The sequence below is a fragment of the Geotrypetes seraphini genome, chromosome 7 (assembly GCF_902459505.1).
Source record: "Geotrypetes seraphini chromosome 7, aGeoSer1.1, whole genome shotgun sequence".
Classification (NCBI taxonomy): domain Eukaryota; kingdom Metazoa; phylum Chordata; class Amphibia; order Gymnophiona; family Dermophiidae; genus Geotrypetes; species Geotrypetes seraphini.
In genome coordinates, this window is record NC_047090.1 from 117,050,085 (window position 1) to 117,069,090 (window position 19,006).

The 19,006-nt window shown below is 41.6% G+C and overlaps 1 protein-coding gene across 3 annotated transcripts in view; it reads right to left on the reverse strand.

The window, feature by feature from the left end:
- Nucleotides 1-19,006, reverse strand: part of SPTBN5 (spectrin beta, non-erythrocytic 5) — a 349,132-nt gene that overhangs the window by 308,527 nt on the left and 21,599 nt on the right. For all 3 annotated transcript variants that reach the window (XM_033951049.1, XM_033951047.1, XM_033951048.1), the window contains exons 4-9: nucleotides 18,179-18,295; nucleotides 16,036-16,193; nucleotides 12,190-12,418; nucleotides 10,157-10,788; nucleotides 6,349-6,487; nucleotides 290-522 (exon numbers count right to left, since the gene is read on the reverse strand). In XM_033951049.1, coding sequence (XP_033806940.1) covers nucleotides 290-522; nucleotides 6,349-6,487; nucleotides 10,157-10,788; nucleotides 12,190-12,418; nucleotides 16,036-16,193; nucleotides 18,179-18,295 — 1,508 coding nt within the window. The remainder of the gene's footprint in view (nucleotides 1-289; nucleotides 523-6,348; nucleotides 6,488-10,156; nucleotides 10,789-12,189; nucleotides 12,419-16,035; nucleotides 16,194-18,178; nucleotides 18,296-19,006) is intronic.

The following is a 19,006-nucleotide window of genomic DNA, read 5'->3' on the forward strand; positions in this document are numbered from 1 at the left end:
CTATCTCAGGCCCTTTGGAATTCAGACACAGTCTCCATTTCTGCATATCTTTTTTGCACGTAAAACTTCTGGAGTAGCTTTACAAAAGTCCTTTCACATAGATAAAAACGGGTTCTATATGCAAGGAAAAATGCTTTACAAAATTACTCTTGCAATGGGCAAAGCCAGGACTGGATCAACTTGTTCCACTGACCTGGGATGACCTGGTAACTCATTGCAAAATACCTTTTCAACGAGGTCTTGACCCTCCAGCCCCCCCCCAATAAAAAAAAGAAAAAAACAGCCTCACCTTGACTTGCTGAAAACTGTGAGTCTCTGATAGAGCTGGTTGAGTGTCTGCATTTTGGCCTGAAGCAATTCTGATTTGATTGCTTGTCCCTTGGTGACCTCTGCTGCCTGTTGGGAGAGGAATCTGACTCTCTCCCCATGGATAGAGATTTGAGACTCGGCTAAACTGAGCTTGTGCAGAAGATCTTCCACCTCTACAAGATGCTTTCCATAGTCCTGGGAACCTACCAGCTCCTAAAAGAATAGGAAAAAATTTTGAGGTATAAGTATTGTGCTGTACCCTACTTGAGCCCACTTTTCTTACCCTCTCATATATATGTTTCTGAACTAAGCAAGAAAATCCAGAAGTATACAGTAAATAAATAGATCTGGGGAGTGATATGTCATGTTAGGTCTGATTCTGACTGTCAAAGCCAGCATCCTTTCTCCACTCCAGGACACCAGGAGGGACCTGACAGATCCCCAAAATTAGATCTATTCCTTGCACTCCTATCCTTGGAAAGGCTGTCTCAAAATGTTTTATGGTCTTTTTCTCTAGGAACTTGTCCAAATGTCTTTTAAATCCAGCTATGCCAGATGCCTTGACCACATCCCCTGACAACAAATTATACAGTTTGATTGGCTATTGAGTAAAAATATGTTACCTATTAATTTACTGGAGTGCCCCATGGTCCTAGTACAATTTGAAGATGTATTTGTTATATATAATTTGATATGATATGTGTAAGTATGTAATTTGTTATAGTGTGTTTTGTACGATAAATGTAAATCTTTTATTTTGTATGTTAACATGTAACTCGCCCTGGATAAGGTCGGGTGAGAAATAAACAAACAAACCATTCTGTATGAACCTATTCCGTCAACACATAATTTTATAGTCCTCTATTATATCTCCTCTCAGTCGTTTTTTTCCAAATTGAAGAGCCCAATCTTTTAGTCTTTTTCATAAGGAAGTTCCATCCCCTTTATCGTTTTGGTAGCCTGTATCTCTATCTTTTTATAGTTCTGCCATATCCTTTTTAAAAAGGGTGATCAGAACTGTGCACAGTACTCAAGATCATGGATCTGTACAGAGAAGTTATCAAGGCAAGCCCAGGGAGACCTGATGCCCTAGGCCAGGGGTGTCCAACCTTTTGGCTTCCCTGGGCCACATTGGCCGAAAAAAAATTTTCTGGGGCCACACAAATGCGCAAATGCTGCAGCAAGACAGAGGAGGGAGCTGGCAAGACGGTAAACACCCAGGGACAGCAGAGGAAAACACTGTATCGCCCTTGACCGGGGCCATACAAAATACTTCACAGGGCCGCATGCGGCCCTCGGGCCACAGGTTGGACACCCCTGCCCTAGGCAAACCTTCAGTCATGTGCTTCCTTCAACTCCAGGGCTACCTCAAGACCCTGCACCTCTTATTGTTTAGTTAGAACTTAATATATAATCTTTAGTATCACCACCACAAAATGGTTTACAATAGTCCAGTATCTCCCCTTTCCTTTCCTTCCCTCCATTTCAGGTATCTTGCATCTCCAATCCCTTCCCTTATATCCATGTGTCCAGCATCATCCCTTTTACAATCCCAGCCCCAGGTGACCAGCATATCTCCTTCTGTAGCACCCTCCCCACCCAAATGTCCACGTGACAAGATTTCTGTAGTAGGCACTAGGCAATCAAGTGTATTGGACCCTAACACAAATACATTTAAGAGCTCCCACAAACAGGATCACATAAGATTCTGACTATAGAGGAAAAATAAAGAGGAAGAAGCAATAGGATGCACCAGGAAGGCGGTCTAAGGCCCTGATTAGCCCAGGTTCCTAAGGCCCTTCTTATGGGATTGGGCATCTCTCCTGCCGGTGAAGGTTGTGAAGGGTTTGCGGCAGTTCGAGCAGTAGGGACTGGGCATCCCTCCTGCCACGATCACTGAAGTGAGGGAGGGGTTGCGGCAGGTTCCAGCAGGAGAGATTGTGCATCTCTCCTGCCGTGATCGTTGCGGTGTGAGAGGGAATAGGTTGTCTGGGCCGCTGAACTGATCACGGCAGTTGCAATCAGCTCAGCTGCTCAATCCGGAACTTATACCTGTTTTAACTTGGTCTAAGTCAAAACGTATAAGTTCCATCCAGGCAACCTGTTAAACTTTTCAATTATGGCTGACGGATGACTAAGTCTAGGTCAGCCCACAATCGCCCACCTCCCGCCCTACCCACACCTCCATAAACACCCCTTTTCACTCTGGGCGCACAGAGGCAGTGAAAATGACTTAGCTAATTTTAGATACGTCTAAAACCCTGTTTGGTTATCGGTACTTGGATGACCTGTCTTTTTGATCGTACAAGTGCCGATTTAGGCAGGTTTTTAGATGTATTTCTATTTCAATTATGTACCTCATAATTAACATAGATCACTGAGCTGCAATTATTTTTACACAGAAAAAGGAGGATTTTGATGATGTAAGAATATGTGAATATTTATGAAGAGCTGCAGTCTAATGGCCAATATCAAAAGTGAACTTTCAAAGCTATCACAACTGTGACATACTGAATATCTCCTCCAACACCCGCATCTGTGTCTCAACACTATTTTTGAAGGCTTGGTTTTTGAAATATTAGATTGACATTGCTACCTCTCCTGATTGGGGTATTGTGAGCAACTGATTTTTACACAACATTTTTTTGCATTTACAATTTGTGATCTCATTTACCCCAGTATTCACTGGATAAATGTAATGATTGGAATTGCTGGGGATGTAAAATTCCTAGATGATATAAAGAACTACTAAATCAGAAATTCTTCCGCTTAATGTACATTGTCAAAAAGGATTGTTTGATTCATTCCCCTTTCTTTGGAAGGAAGAGGGTATAAAATACTTAGGAATTTGGATTTATAAAACATTGGAAGAAATGATGAAAGTAAATGAAAAGTCTTTATTGCTAAAGGTCATGGAAATGTGTGAACAATGGAACCACTTATATTTGTCTTGGTGGGGGAGAGTCCAAACAGTTAAGAAGATGATTTTGCCTGTGGTTTGTTACCAAATGGGTATGTTACCAGTGTTTTTACATAGGTCCTTTTTCAAAAAATTAAATAGTATTCTCACAAAATTTATTTGGCTGGGGAAAGCAGCAAGAATTGCCTTAGTAATATCTTTACAAAAGCCAATTGTGGAGGGTGGGGTAAATTTCCCAAATTTTTATAGGTACCATCAAGCCTATATAATGCATCAGGGTAAGTATTGGATCCTCCCCAAGCTCATGGAAAATCTTCCAGACTGGTTGGAATGGCAACTCCTGTCTCCATTGAGATTGTGTCACGTTTTGAGTATCAAGCTACCTAGGCTGTATAAGGACAATAAAATTTTATTGGACCCTTAGAAGACATTAAAATTTATTAATAATTTAACAGCTATTCCAATTCATAAATCCACTTGTCAGTCCCTTTGGTTTAACTCCAAGATTCAAATTAGCAGGTTTAAGGTCATCTGGAAGCACTGGATGAAGGCGGGTAGACGTACTCTAGATGATATAGTATCAGACGGAAAGCTGCTTGATTTTTCACGACTGCAACAAACATTTGGTATTGCTAAATCTCAAAGTTATAGGTGGTTGCAAATGAAGTATGCCATTCAGAAGGGGTTCCCTGATTGGCAAAATCTTAAAACTCAGTATAGTTTGCCGTTCCTGTGCTTCCAGACAGGATTTCCTGGGTCACCAGGCTGCTCAGTGGTATAAATTAATATCTGAATTTTTGAATAAGAAATCAAAAACTGGTCTTCGGGATATTTGGAGCATTGAGATAAAGCATCAGATTACTGCGTCTCAATGGCCACGAATCTGGACTTGGAGGATGAGATGTACAGTGTCTGCATCTATGAGACAAGCTTGTTTTTTTTTTTTTGTTACATAGAGCAGTTTGAACCCCAGTTTGGTTACAGAAATTAGAGAGTTCCGAGTCTATTAGGTGTTGGCACTGTAATTTTGAACCTGGGACATTAGATCATTTATTATTTTATTTTCCCTTGATACTTCAATTTTGGAGATCCATTTGGGATCAGGTGAACAAAGTAATGGAAAATCCAGTGGCACTAACATACGACACTGTGCTATTTGGCACTTTGATGAGAGCTAAAAGCCAAATATCATCTCACAATAACAAACTTCTCTTTATTATGACAGGGGTTGCCATACAGCTTATTTTAAGGAATTGGAAAAACTGGGATCGATTGAACTATACCTTTTGGTGAGAGTCTCTCTGTCACGTCTTTAAAATGGAACGTATTATGGCTATACAACAGGGGCATTATGCAAAGAGTGATTGTTGATTTTGCCCTTTGATCATGCACGTCCAGGGTGAGTGGGTGGGAGGGGGGGTGGAAAATATTTTTAATTCTTTAATTTGAGTGCAATTTTTGAATATGAGTATGGGGGGTGATATATCTATTTGTCATAGATTACAATTTTGATTGAATTTAAGTGCTTTTATAGTGTAATATGATTGTATAATATGTTGCACTTATTTATGGCTTCAAAATGAATAAAGATATTAAAAAAAACAAAAAAAGAACTGCTTCATGGAACAGCTGGTTCAGTAACCTACAAGAGGGGGAGCTATTTTAGATCTGATCCTTAGTGGAATTCAGGCATTGATGCAAGAAATAATGATTTGGGGGCTGCTTGACAATAGTGAACATAATATGATTTGATTTGAAATAATTACCAGACTGAAGACATTAAGGAAATGTACTGCAACAGTTCTCAACTTTTGAAAGGGCTACTATGATAAAATGAGGAAAATGGTTAAAAAAAAGAAAATTAAAAGGAGCAGCTGCAAACATTAAGCGGGAAACTCTATAAATGGTACTCAAAAATTGGCAGCATTCTATAAAAGGTGCTCTGAGATTAACACTTTTCATAGAATAGCACTTAGAGACAATTCTTGTACTTAAAGTCAAAGTAATGGTTTGGTTAAAGTAAGGGGACCGATGATATATACCCCAGGACACTAAAAAAAAAAATTAAAACATATTGCTGATCTACTATTTGGTAATCTGTAACCTGTCATTAAAATACATATATATTGCATTAAGCTTGCTTTGAAGGCGACCTAAACGTATGCATATATTCTATGTGTCCACTTACATGTTTGATTAAATATGTGCATATTATGCTTGCTGTGAAGCCCTAAACATGTGCATGTATTCTATGAGTATATTAATATGTTATATAAAATGCTTGTATTCATCACAAATCCCAGGTTACCCATTGCATGTCTCCTGAGAACACCTATATACTTTCTTGTAAGAACATATGTATATGGCTGCAGACTTATGTGGAAAAACCTTTATAAATTACCCCCATAATTTCAGAACAGAGCAGTGAGGTAGAGGAACTTGGGGGGGGGGAGTCCTTCTTGCGACACCTACCTCCCCCCCCCAAAAAAAAAAGCTCAGTTCTCCCATCCTGTTATAAAAATACCCACTGTATGCAAATATATGTCATGAATATTCAATGTGGGTATCCTGAAAAACACTTCTCAAAAAATCTTACTTATATCAAAAACAGGAATCTATTCACCAACTAAGGAGCACATTTTGCCATACATATTCTGCACAAAAATCTACTCACAACCCAAATCCCACAATAGTAAAATTGGTAGAAAAAGGCCTCAGAAAGGCTTCAAGGGCCAAAAAAACCAACCTCCCAACAGTTTTGTTTGAAGGGTTTGTTTCATACCTTGTAATCATATCAAAATTCAAAAATCAAACTTTGGCAAAAACAGCTCCCTGCAGCAAAGTCTTCCTTCAAAGAGTACACACAGCAGTAAATATCCAATGAAATGTCACTTAGTTCTTGTTGATATATAACCGCACTCCATTCTTAATCCAACAGTTCTATCTCACAGTGTTTCTTTCAGCCGCGTTTTCTTCTGACTCAAAATCTAGACGGGATAGAACCATTGAGTTAAGAACGGAGCAACCCTTAAGAACCAGATTCAGAGACCCCCCTAATCTACAGTATACAACTATATGACTTGTACAGATGGTAATGATGGGAGACAGTGATCTCACACCTGCAGTTCCTTCAGCTCCTCTACCATGGCATCAATGTCTTGAAGGAAGCTCAATATTTCCTTCGTGGTTCCCAGTAATCTTTTATGCCTTTGCACCTCTTTCAGGAGCTCCTGCCACTGCTGGGAAATTGCCTGTTGCCTAAGAAGGAAAGAGAGAACTGGAGTCATTTTCATTACGATATACTTTCATTATATTATTGAAAGTAAATCCCCAAGCCCTGCCTAGACCAAGCGGATCATGAACCCTACATTCTCCTTTTGTGTGTCCATTATTTTGTTAGCGGGAAATGCCATTATGTCAGATCTCTGAGATATGGATACGTACGAGTAGGAGCAAATTGTAGCATAGTTTTAATATTACAGAAAATTTCCCAAAGCAAATAGGATGACTAAACCAGTATATACAGTACCATACAGTATATGTTTATTAAGTAGGCATTGCCATAGAAACAGAAGCATGTTGTGTATTTTGCTGTACCATTAGATAAACATACAGCACGATGAACAGTGTTGTCTAAAGGTGTGGTGGAATAGGGACAACATGGAATTAAGGCTTCAAAATTTATTTTTAGTAATGCCTGTTGGGGCTTGCATGATGGCGGGGGAATGGTGGTGATCATTGCCTGTCAGGGGTCTGGTGATGGCGGGGGGGGGGGCCCTTAGATGGTGTCAGGGTAGGGCTGTGATAAGGGGAGCACATGATGCTGGGATTGAGAAGCAGCTATTTTAGAAGGTGCTCCATGTGGGGAATGGGAAGTATGTTTCTATCCCCACGGCCAGCTTTTTTTAAAATCGCCACTTCCTCTAGAAGTGGAGAGGCTGGGACATGCAGCCCTGCTCCTATGTTTCACTTGCAGAGCCTCTTGTAAAGTAGTATCAGAATTCAACACGGCCTGAGTTGACCCTGGAGTGCCCTCTGCACCTCCTTTCTAAAATGCCCTTCAAACCCTAGTAGGGATGGGCAGTCATTTGTGGTGAAATGTCATCTGCCAATAGTTGTGTGCACTATATGCAAAGATGACGCACTCTCTCCTGATAGAACACGTGTGTGAACCATCACTCATGTGCAAAGTATCATGCAGGTACTAGGCCAGGGGTGGGCAACTCTGGTTTTCAGGATTTCCCCAATGAATATGCATTGAAAGCAGTGCATACAAATAGATCTCATGCATATTCATTGGGGAAATCCTGAAAACCCAACTGGCCCTCGAGGACTGGAGTTGCCCTATCAGAAAAAGTGAGTCCCATTTGTACATTGTGCACATTTTTAAAGAAGAGTGCGTGCAGTGGCATAGTATGGAGGGACGGGAGGGGCGGTCTGTCCTGGGCGTCATCTTGATAGGGGTGCCATCACCCATTCTCCTCTCCACCCCGCTCCTTCCTGGAACCCCCACCGCGCACGTGCGCCCCTTTCCTTCCCTCGTACCTCTTTAATTTTCCCGACGTGAGCAGTATTATGAACTTGCTGCCCGCATCGGTGTATGCTCTCTCTGATGTCACTTCCGGATCCCACACCTAGGAAGTGACATTATAGGGAGAGCCAACATGACACAGGCAGTAAGTTCGTGATGGTGCTCGCGCTGGGAAAACTGAAGAGGTACTGGAGAAGGGAAGGGAACGCGCATGCGGCAGGGAGAGGCGGGGAAGGGGCGCAACAGCCATGGGCGCCGCCTACCCTCGCTACGCCACTGAGTGCACACTATTATCCGGCAAACATTTCATTGCAAGCAACAGTCCATCCCTATTGCTGAAAAGTTCTCAACCCAACCAACTTCCTGAATTCTGAGCATTATTTTGCCACTTTAGCTGAAAAGAGTGTTATTTTATATTGCAAAGTGCCAATTTGCAGAATCGTAATGCTATGTTTTGATATTGTTTCAGATCACTGATTGAACCATGTCAATGAGAAGTGTAGAATTTTCAAGTGTGGCACTCCGAACTGTCATGAAGTTCCTATTCCTGCAGAAGAAAACTCCAAAGGAAATTCATGAATGCATGATGCAAACATTGAGTGACAAATGCCCATCATACTCCACAATTAAGAAGTGGCATGCAAACTTTCAGCATGGAGATTTTAAGACCGAGGATGCAGCTAGGTCTGGGAGGTCTCAAACTGTGTCAACTCCTGAAATTGTTGACCATGTCCATGATCTGAGCTTGCCAGATTGGTGAATATCGGCTAAAACAATTGCTGAGATACTACAGATACCCAGGGAATGTGTTGGGTGAATAATCCACAAGCAGCTGGGTTTACAGAAGCTGTCAGCTAATTGGGTGCCCGAATGTTTGAATGCAAATAAGAAACGTTGTCGTGGGCACTTCCAAGTTGATTTTGCAGCATTTTCAGTGAGCCAACTTTTTGGAACGACTAGTTACTGTCGATAAAACATAGTTAAACCACTATGATCCTGAGACAAAACAACAGTCCATGCAATGGCGGCACGCAGGTTCTCCAAGGTCAAGGAAATTCAAGACCTAAAAGTCAGCAGGAAAGGTCATGGCCACAGTGTCTTAGGATCAAGAAGGTATTGTAATGACTATCTTCCAAGGGATCAAACAGTTAATGCAGAATACTACTGTAACTTGCTGTGCCGATTAAAGGAAGCATTGAAAGAAAAAAGGAGAGGGAAGTTGCAGAAAGGAGTTCTCTTTTTGCAAGACAATGCACCTGCTCACAAAGCTGGGAAAACGATGGATGTTTCGACGCACTTGGGGTTTCATTGCATAGACTATCCACCTTACTCACCAGATCTTGCTCCATCTGACTATTTTCTTTATCCAAATCTTAAAAAGAGTCTGAAAGGGCAACAATGTTCGAGTGATTCAGAAGTGATTGCAGCAAAGGAGCAGTATTTCAGTGACCAGACATCAGAGTATCTTTAGAAGGGTTACTGAAACTTCAGACACGTAGGAGTGAATATGTGGACTAACTTGTACGTTTCATGGCTCCACATCATTCCCTTCTTGGGCTGAGAAATTTTCAGCACCCCCCTCTTAGAACTGACGTTGACCTTTATTGTATTTTTCCATATTGTATTCTATGAAAGGACAGAAAACACTTCACACAAGCTTTTCTCTGCCCCCATCCACCCCACACACACCCCTTTCCTTCCTTCATACCTTTTTAATACTCCTTTAATATTACTGCCCGCATCTGTGCTGGCTCTCTCTGATGTCACTTCCGGGTCCCATGTCTAGGAAGTGACATCAGAGGGAGAGCTAACATGACGTGGGCAATAAGTTCGTAATGTTGCTCATGCTGGGAAAATTAAAGAGGTATGGGGAAGGGAAGGGGGTGCACTTGCAGTGGGGGGGGGTCAGGAAGAAGAGGAGACAGAGTAGAGGGAGAGGCACCACCGCCCCGGCCACCACTCACCCTCACTACGCCACTGGGTGTTATAAAGCTATCTTCTCTACCCTAGTACATGGTTGGGTTTCTCTTAACATATTTTATAATAGCAAAGAAAAATTTATTCCCTACTAATGAGGTACATTTATAATAGCAATACGTATCTGACAGTGTCAAGATAAGAGGGTTTTTTTTAACCCGGATTTCATACACAAAATTCACAGGCAAGAAATAAAACAAGAGGCATCTATTTGGCTTTATAAAATAATACCTAACTAGGCACCTACTTGTACCTATTATAAAATAACCCTCTCACTATTTTGGGGCAAAGAATTTAATAAAACAGGCCCTAAATGTACTTTCCTAACTTCTAAATGGAAAACAGATGACTATTCCTATACACCTTAACATTCAGCAACATAGATACTGTTGAAAATAAAGCTTTATTATTTCACTCACGTTTGCATAATTTGGAATTTGTTGTGGTAATTCTCCCTTTCAATGACAGCTGCCATGTCAGCCAGTGCACGGAAGCGTTGCTCCCGGGGTAGCATATCTGTCTCAATCGGCTCTAGTTTTCTGAGGGCTGCTTCCACCTGGTCAATGTCCTCTGTATGAAAATCCTGCCCCCTAAATACATTCTTCATGTCCTCGAGGTAGGTCTCACGTAGGGCCGCCTTCTTCTGGAACCTTTGGACTAACTGTTCAAGTTTCTTTAGCCTCAACATCTCGAGATGAAGTGCCTTTTCCCGACTGTGTTCAACTTTCTCTAATACGGTCCAATGTGTCTCTATATCACGCAATGTTCTTCCTTCAGGAGGCAAATATGGCCGTAGATTTCTGGCTTGCAGCTTGGTTCGGATGTTGAAGAGGTGGGCTTCAATTATTCCTCTTTCCTTGTACTTGGGGGGCTTCTCTTGGGTGCGGAAAGCCTTAAAGTTGACCATGAGGTGGCGCATCCCCTGCACAGAATTGGGGAACTGCCGATCATTCATCTCTAGCACCTTCTGCTTGATCCACTTTAGAAGTTCAGAGACCATCCACTCATACTGATGCTTCAGAGTGTCTACTTCCATCAAAAGGGACATAATCTAGAGAAACAAAAGGAGTTTCAGCTGAAAAGTACCAAATTAAATGAAAAGTGGACAGTATCTTTGGAAAAGGAGCTTGGCAGGAATAAGGCAGAATTGTTACCATAGCACCCTCTGAAAGACCCAATTTTATCTCATCCCAGTTCTTGGGACACGTCCAGTCAGTCAGGTGTTCAGCATTTCCACAAGGAATATAGATTAAGGGCTCCTTTTACTAAGCTGCGATAGCGGTTTTAGTGCGTGCTTAGCACGCGCTGAATTGCCATGCGTGCTAAACCTTAACACCAGCATTGAGCTGGTGTTAGTTCTAGCCGCGTAGCGCGGTTTTAGCGCACGCTAAAATCCTGCATGCGCTAAAAACGTTATCACAGCTTAGTAAAAGGAGCCCTAAGTGTAAAGTCAGTGGGCGTCCCCTCCTGAAGAAGCCAAAATCAGCGAAACTCGAGTTGGGGGGAGTCCTTGAGTTTGTGTGCTACATGTCAAATAGGGTGTTAATGTCCAGGTGGCAAGGCAGGTCGTGAAATGGAAGAACCACCAGTTGGGACATTGATGTGGCTATGATAGTCTCATGGTAACCCTTGCCTATTCTGTGGCATTTTTGGTTATGGGTCGGAGCACATCATACCCAAAATATTATCTTGAATGAGGAGTTGATTTATTTCAAAGTGGACCTGTGGTTCTTGGTGGTAAGTTTTACACACAAACAGTGATTTTCAAGTGTACTCCTAGTGTGAATGGAAATGAATATGCATGAAACAGATTTTCATGCACTGTATCCGTATTTCATGCATATTCATAGTGGATATCCAGAAAACCAGACTGGTTGAGTATGACCTGGTAACTGGGTTGAGAATCACTCCTGAATACAACAACAACAAAAAAAATGAATGCTTATTGTTGTGAGTTAAACTAGGGTTATCAAGGAGGCCTGGAGGGGGACCATTACAGGGAAAGGAGGGATTTGAGTTTCATGGGCTCAGGAGGAAGCAGTAGAAGGAGGGGGCTGATATTCAGTGCCAGGGCCCGTTTAGCTATGTGTTGCCAGCGCTACCCCAATGCCACCCCCCATGTACCGCCCCCGACTTGCCCACTTTTGCTGGGGCTAGTCAGAGCTGATATTCAGCAGCATTTCCAGTTCAGTGCTGCTGAATATCGGGGTTAGGTAGCTTTGAACACTTTGAATATTGAGGGGCCAGATTTTATATTCAAAATCAGAAGCACATGACAAAACCACCAGAAGCCCCTCACACTCCTCTCAAGGACTGTGTAATTCATTTTGGTTTTGTACTTAAGAAGTGATCGAGGGTTCTGCAGGTAGGGTGGTCCCAAATTCAATTACATCCATTGTCTAAGAGGGAAAGAGACAGGGATACAAGTTAGGAAATATCTCTGGGAGCTCACATTGGAAACCCTTTTCTGGACGGTCTGACCCTGCCTCATTTTGGAGAAATAATGGTAATAGAGGGACATGTAGGTCATGATGGATTTCTCATCAGGATGGGACACTGCTACATCCTCAGCATCCAGCAGCTTGGAAATTCCCAGCTTCTTCTCTGCCACACTGAAAGCATTATTCAGGTTCTGAAGGGGCTGCGAGGGCCTCAGAGAGGAATAGTCAATAAGATCAGGCCTAAAACAAAGATTTAAAATATCAATCAAGTTTCAAGTTTAATAAAATTTTGATTTGATCGCAAAATCTTACTTCAATGCGATTTACAAAAAATGTTGCAAATTAGGGTGACATAAACGAATAACATTTTACTAAGACAATGATTTACATAACTATATACCAACCAAACACAAGGAAAAAATAAAATACATTAAATACAATTATAAAGTAAATATAACAGGGTAGGAATTTGAAACAAAAGAAAGGGTAAAAGATTACCTGCTCGATTTTACTTATAGCTCTTTCTAAAGAAAAGAAAGTCTAGGAGGAATTTAAAATGCATATAGCTTAATTAAAAGCTTCCTTAAAAAGCCAACTTTTTAATAGGTTTTTAAATCTGCCAAGTGATTTTTCATCCCTTATGTTAGCTGGGATAAAAAGTCATAAAAGGAAAATATAAGGACACATTGTACTTCTTATGGAGAGACAGTAGAATTTGTAATGCAACTATGATCTTATCCCTTGTGGGCAGAAGAGAGATGACTGGAGATCACACTGCTGATAAATCTTATTTTTATTCAAATTTTACATTTTAAACAAGCACTTCAACTTGAATATGCATTAGAATTAAAATACAAGAAAGCATGGATGGTTTCCCCCATCCAAAGAAATAGTAAAAGAAAAGCATAATATTTATTATTTCATCCACAATGATCCAAGACCTATGCAAATTTTTTTTAAAAGGAAATTACAAAAATCATTTATCAGGACATAATAGAAGTAAGAGAGACCACTTCCAGCTGTAGGAATCACCGTTGGTCCTATGGTTACCCCCCACCACCCTTTCCTTGGCCACAATAAATTGTAACAACTGTTTGGGTTCAAAAAATAGAAAATATTTTCCTTCTAATGAGATACAGCACTTAGCAGGAAATTTTAATACAAAGGAAGCACCCAGAGCAATAACTCTAGGTCTATAAACCAAAAATTATTTTCTTCTCTTCTACGTCTCACGAGATATATCAGGAAACATGCGAATTATTGAGCCCAAAAAAGTTTTATTCATATGTCAGAAATAAGTTCAAAAAATCAGATCCCTGTCAAACTCCAAGGCAAATAAAACAATAAGAGTAGTCCTCCCAGTTATTACTTCAAGAGAACTTTCCAGAAAATTTGTTAAGTTCAGTCCACTTGCTTCTGGTCCTATTGGGTCCGTAGGAGTAGAGCTTTCCCGTTTCTTCTCCGAGGTAATATATTGCACTCTGACAACAGGCGGTAAGCTTTCTTCGGGTACTAAAAGGACTTCTTTTAAATATTTCTGGACCATTTCCAGACCAGAAATCACAGGGGACTTGGAAAAATTTAAAAACCTCTAATTATTCCTCCTCTGTTTATTTTCCATAAATTCCAATTTTCTATAAATAAAGATCGCTCTTTGATAGTTTCCAATTCCCGTGATTTAAGTGAATTGATCTGGTCATCATGTTGCTGTATTTTTTCACCTTGCTCTCTTAATTTAAGTTTGTGTTACTTTACCTGAGAGCTGACAGTACCACTATCAAAATGCAACATTGATACTGCCTTTTTAAGGTTGGAGTCCATTGTCGCAATGGCTTCCCACAGAGTGTCTAAATTGACTGTTACAGGTTTAATTATCTCTCCAAATTGTTGATTAATAGGAGCAGAAATTAAGTTCTTACCATCTTCTGTGGATGGTGCCAGTGCACTGGCTACAGTGGGAGTCTCTCCTCCCAACAACTTGGCTCCCACTGCTCCTCTGGAGTTCTCCGGCTGTCCCTTCTCCAGGTCTGCAGGAGTACCTCTCTTTCCACAAAGTTCCCACTCCCAGGCTGAAGAGGAGCCTGTATTTCGATCTGGCTAAGAGAAGCCCGATCCATGCTGAGGTTCACCGAGGACTCTGGTGTTCCTCCCAAAGCCGGTAGGGCATAATAAAAAAAACGTCTAAGTCCCCTTTTGGCCTAAGGCCCTAAACGTTGAAAGTAGAAGCAGGGAAAATGTCCATTATTAAAAAAAAAAAAAACGTCCAAAAGGAGGGTTTTTTAAATAATGGCCTGCCTCTATGTTCAGCTGATTAAACGCCCAGACCACCACTACGTCTACACTAACAACATATAATCAACCAAAAAAGGCCTAAGTCCCAAACGCCCAACACAAGAGCTTTTAGGCGAAGGAGGAGCCAGTCCTTCGCCTAAAAGCTGGATTCTGTAACCGGTGTCTTTCAAAAACAACAACAGTTACAGACTCCACCCCCCGACAACGATCTGGGCAGCGATATCCACCCCTCGACAACGATCCCTCCTGCGCCGGAGACCCCCCCCCCCAACAATGACCCGGGCAGGAGGGAGCCCAAGCCCTTCTGCCCCAGCGACCCCACCCCGCTGACAACGATCTGGGCAGGAGGGAGCCCAAGCCCTCTGAATTGACTCCCCAGTTACTGGTAGCGCTATAGAAGCTTACAATAAACATAAAACATATATATATCCACAGGGCCTTAGCAGCATATCAAGTGCAATAAAGAAAGAAAGAAAGAATATTTAAAAAAATAAGAAAATAACTAAGAAATCTCTAGATAAAATAATTAAAAAAAAAAATATGGAGGCACACCAACAACAGAGGTAATGATACTGCTTGAAGTTGCTAGGGTTTCGACTTATCCCCCAGGGCTATGCCACATCAAAGAACTGATCACATTCTCCTAGAACTAGAGCAGATCGAAAGGAAAGATGATATGAGCAGCTCACTTGGAGCAGAAGTGCTTGGACTGGGACTGCAACTTGTAATGAAACCATATGGAATTACTGGCCTGGGCGATGTGATTTTCTCTGCACAAATACTGTGTCTGCTACTGCCTGAGAACAGCCCTTGACATATGAAATTACACACACAGCCTGATTTGGTAAGTGATGTGTTCCACGTTGCATCTACTACCGTGGCGTAGTTACTGAGGGAGCTTTTGTCTCAGGCCTCCTCCACAACTGGAGTATTCTTTGACTAATGGTGGTGATGGCCGATCCCCAACAACTGATGAGGTTTGCTGCCAGAACTGGCCCAGTGCTGCCTCAGTAGGGAAGAAGACAGTGGTCTTTCTTCCTGCCACATGCTTAGTTCCTACATGAACTGAGCATGCTTGAGGAGTGCCAATGTTGCCAGCAGGCGTGGAGACTGCTGGCTTTTTCCCTACTGAACCAGCACCGCAACAGTTCTGGCAACAGATGTCATCGGCTGACAGGCATTGCGCATCCCCACCAGTAAAGGCAAGAAATGTGGTGAGGGGAAATGAAATGTGATGTCCCCCCAGTCCACCTCTGAGTCCCCCAAATATCCAATGCTGGCTATGCTCCTGATCTGCTGGAAAAATTACTGCTAAATCCAACCCTTACCATGCTGATTTTCCTATATATTTTTTGCATCAAATCACATTTCTGTATTCCCCACATTAGGTTCCCTCTACCAAAATGGATTTTGATCTATAAAACCGGAATCCTTGTGACGGGTAACATGATTAGACTAGAGTGTCACTTCCTGTCCTGCTGAGATAGACCCTGGTGTCTCCACTGTTCATAGTCCCAGAATACATAAAGCTTCTCTGTGATTGACCCTTCCCATCCCCGGGTTACCTGTGGGCATGGATGATGGCATTAAAAGCCAGACCATCTCGCCAACTGGAGGAGAAGTCCTTCACGTCTACGTTGGAGTAACTCGCTGTCCTACGCTGACACCAGATCAGCAGAGCTTCTTTGGCAGATAATATTTCTGCACTATATCCAAACTCATCCTGGCAGAAGAGCAAAGACGGAGTGATAAGGAAAAGGAGGATTAGAAAAAAGTAAATATATCACAGAGGCGCATTTTGAATGCAACACCACATAGCAAGTTGAAACTGCATGCCAGTACAGATGCCAATAGCTTGAATAGGGAGGGTCATTTATTTCATAAAGCGTCTTCTGTGTTACATGACTGTAGGCACACATAAAGGGGAAATTCTATAACAGTGCATTATGCTTAGGGATCTAGAGGGTACCTATTCTATAAAGGAAGAGTAGTTACTTATTCCCCTATAGATATATATGCATATATACTAGGGAATTCTATATATGGTGACCAGTGTTATATGCTATTTCCTCACCAATTTTTGAGCATAGAAAAGCACTGTAACAGAAGCAAGATACTGATCTGGCTCAAAAAAAGGTAGATCTATGTGGCATTGCACTTGCGCGTCGTTACAGAATAGCGCCTGTTTCTGCGCGGATCTAAAAGGGGGCATAATGATGAGAGGGACATGGACAGGTCAGCGGCATTCCCTTAAAATGTGTACAGTGTTATAGAATTCAGGGGATCCATACCCAAATTGTGCTCCGGGATTTACACCCGGTTTCAGTTAGTGTAATTGCTCGCGCCCAAAGTCAGGTATGGCTTCCAGGACAATGTTCTATAAAGAGTGCCCAACTCGGAGCACCCTTTATAGAATAACATTCAGCGTCATTTTATTTCTCGCACCTGGCAACAAGCAGTGGGGAGCAGCAGTCTATCTATTCGGACTGATGAGGCTCAGCATCCCCATCGGCAAAGGTAAAAGGGAGTTTGGGAGGGAGCCCGAGCCCCCAAGGCCCCTTGTGGTAACTTTCAACAGCTCCCAAAATTCTTAAAATCTTAACAAATGGCTCTCGTGAGCTGGCTCCAGCCCTCTACTAGTAGTGATCATACTTTAAGGGAAATGGAGCTATTGTTTCTGCCAGCGCTATGCAGTGATAGATAAGGTCCTTTTGAATAGACAGAGAATGGGAACACAACCTTAGGAAATCAGGTCTTAGGGCAAGATTCTCAAAACTTTTAACGCCGTCGCTAAACTGTGTTCCGGCGGTTTAGCCTGCACACATTTTAGCAGCGGTTTATCAAAATGGATTATCTCTGTCTTTAGCGAGATTTCTAGCAGTCTCCAACAATGGCATGCAAATGTGCTCTTTAACATTGAAATGAGCCCTCCGGTGGATTCTTAAAAATCGCCGAGGCATTTTCAAAGAGCGGTGTCGGCTTTTGGTGACAAAAAGCAGCGACTGGTCCGGGGGTGCCATTACAGTGTCAGCACTTGTGTTTTGACTGTGGCTAATGAAAAAAAAATGTGTATCTACATTTTTTTAGTGGAGGGTAGTCAAATCACACTTCTTTTGAGTTTTGGGGAGAGACGGGCATGTTTCATGCGCGCTTGTCAAAAGCCAACGTTTTTGAGCATGTGTATGATACCCTTGTCCTGTGTGTTTCTGGCTGTGGGTCTTCATTAGATTTTACATTTAAAACAAATTACAAGATTTACCTGAATTATAGTAGTTTTTTGGAGAGAAAGGCATGTTTTATGCACGATTGAAAAAAAACTAACGTTGTTTCTTCCCTCCTCTCGCTTCCATTCGTCCAATCGTGCAGCAGGAGAGTGGGGGTTTTTACGGCATTTTTCTGCGCATATGCCCATCAGCGTTGGGCACATGCAAATATAGGAAATCTTCACTGCTGTCCACCGATCTTATTTGTATGTGTGATTTTTTAAGAATATCTCGGGATTTTAGATTTGATATCAAAACAGCTGACCGTCACTTTTTAATGCGGGTTTTTGAAAATCCTGCCCTTAATGAGCTGTTGCAGACCTCGTCAAACTTCAGTAGAGCCGATGAGAGGAAACAGCAAGAGAGGTCTCAACTGCTGGCTCCTAAATCAAAGATAATTTGTCAAGACCTGCTTACACATATAAATGTCAAAGATTTTATTTACCTTATCAAGAGTAATGGAAGAAATTTGGAATCTGAGAATAATAATCCAAATGAGACCCAGAATTAATATTCGATCCCCATCAACAATGTTCTCGGGCCCAATAAGCTTCACTGGAACCTGATAAAAGAAGATCCATGAATGATGAGAATTCAGACTTCCTGCTGATCAAGAGCTTTTCAATCACAGAAGAGTTTTTATTTTTTTATACTGTCAGCGCTGGGACTTTAGGAATTTTCTGTGACCTGTAGATCGTCAATAGTAAGAGTGTGAAGCAAGCAAATTTTAGTCCCATGTTGTTTCCAGGAATTTGCATTTTGTTCATGTTTTTTTTCCTTTATGTCGTCATGGAAGTAATACAAACAGATTCAACTTTGATACACCGGGAAATCAAACAGTTATACATCTATAGAGGTCACTAATTAGTGCTCAGAGAACTGCTGTTAATGGGAGACTGTTGGGTGAGCAAAATTGGCCCACTACTTAGACAGCTCGTTTCTCAAGCACTGCACTAAATGTACCTTTAAGATGTTAAAAAAAAAAAAAAAAACAACGGACTTCTTCACATATACAAAAAATGCTTTAAAACTTTAACTAGGTGATAACCAGACTTAGCTTTGCCGAAGACTTCACTTAAACATTACATTATGAATTCGGGGGTCCTAACGCATTTCGCTAATCGCTGATTCAGAGAACCCTCGTCATTACAGGCATTTTTGCTGCTGCACATACCGTGTTTGTTCCTGTTACACTTCCTCTAACTATCGAGACATGGAAGTAATGTCATTAAGAGTGAGCATTCTTTCCGAAAAAGCATGCCCTATTCCCAAA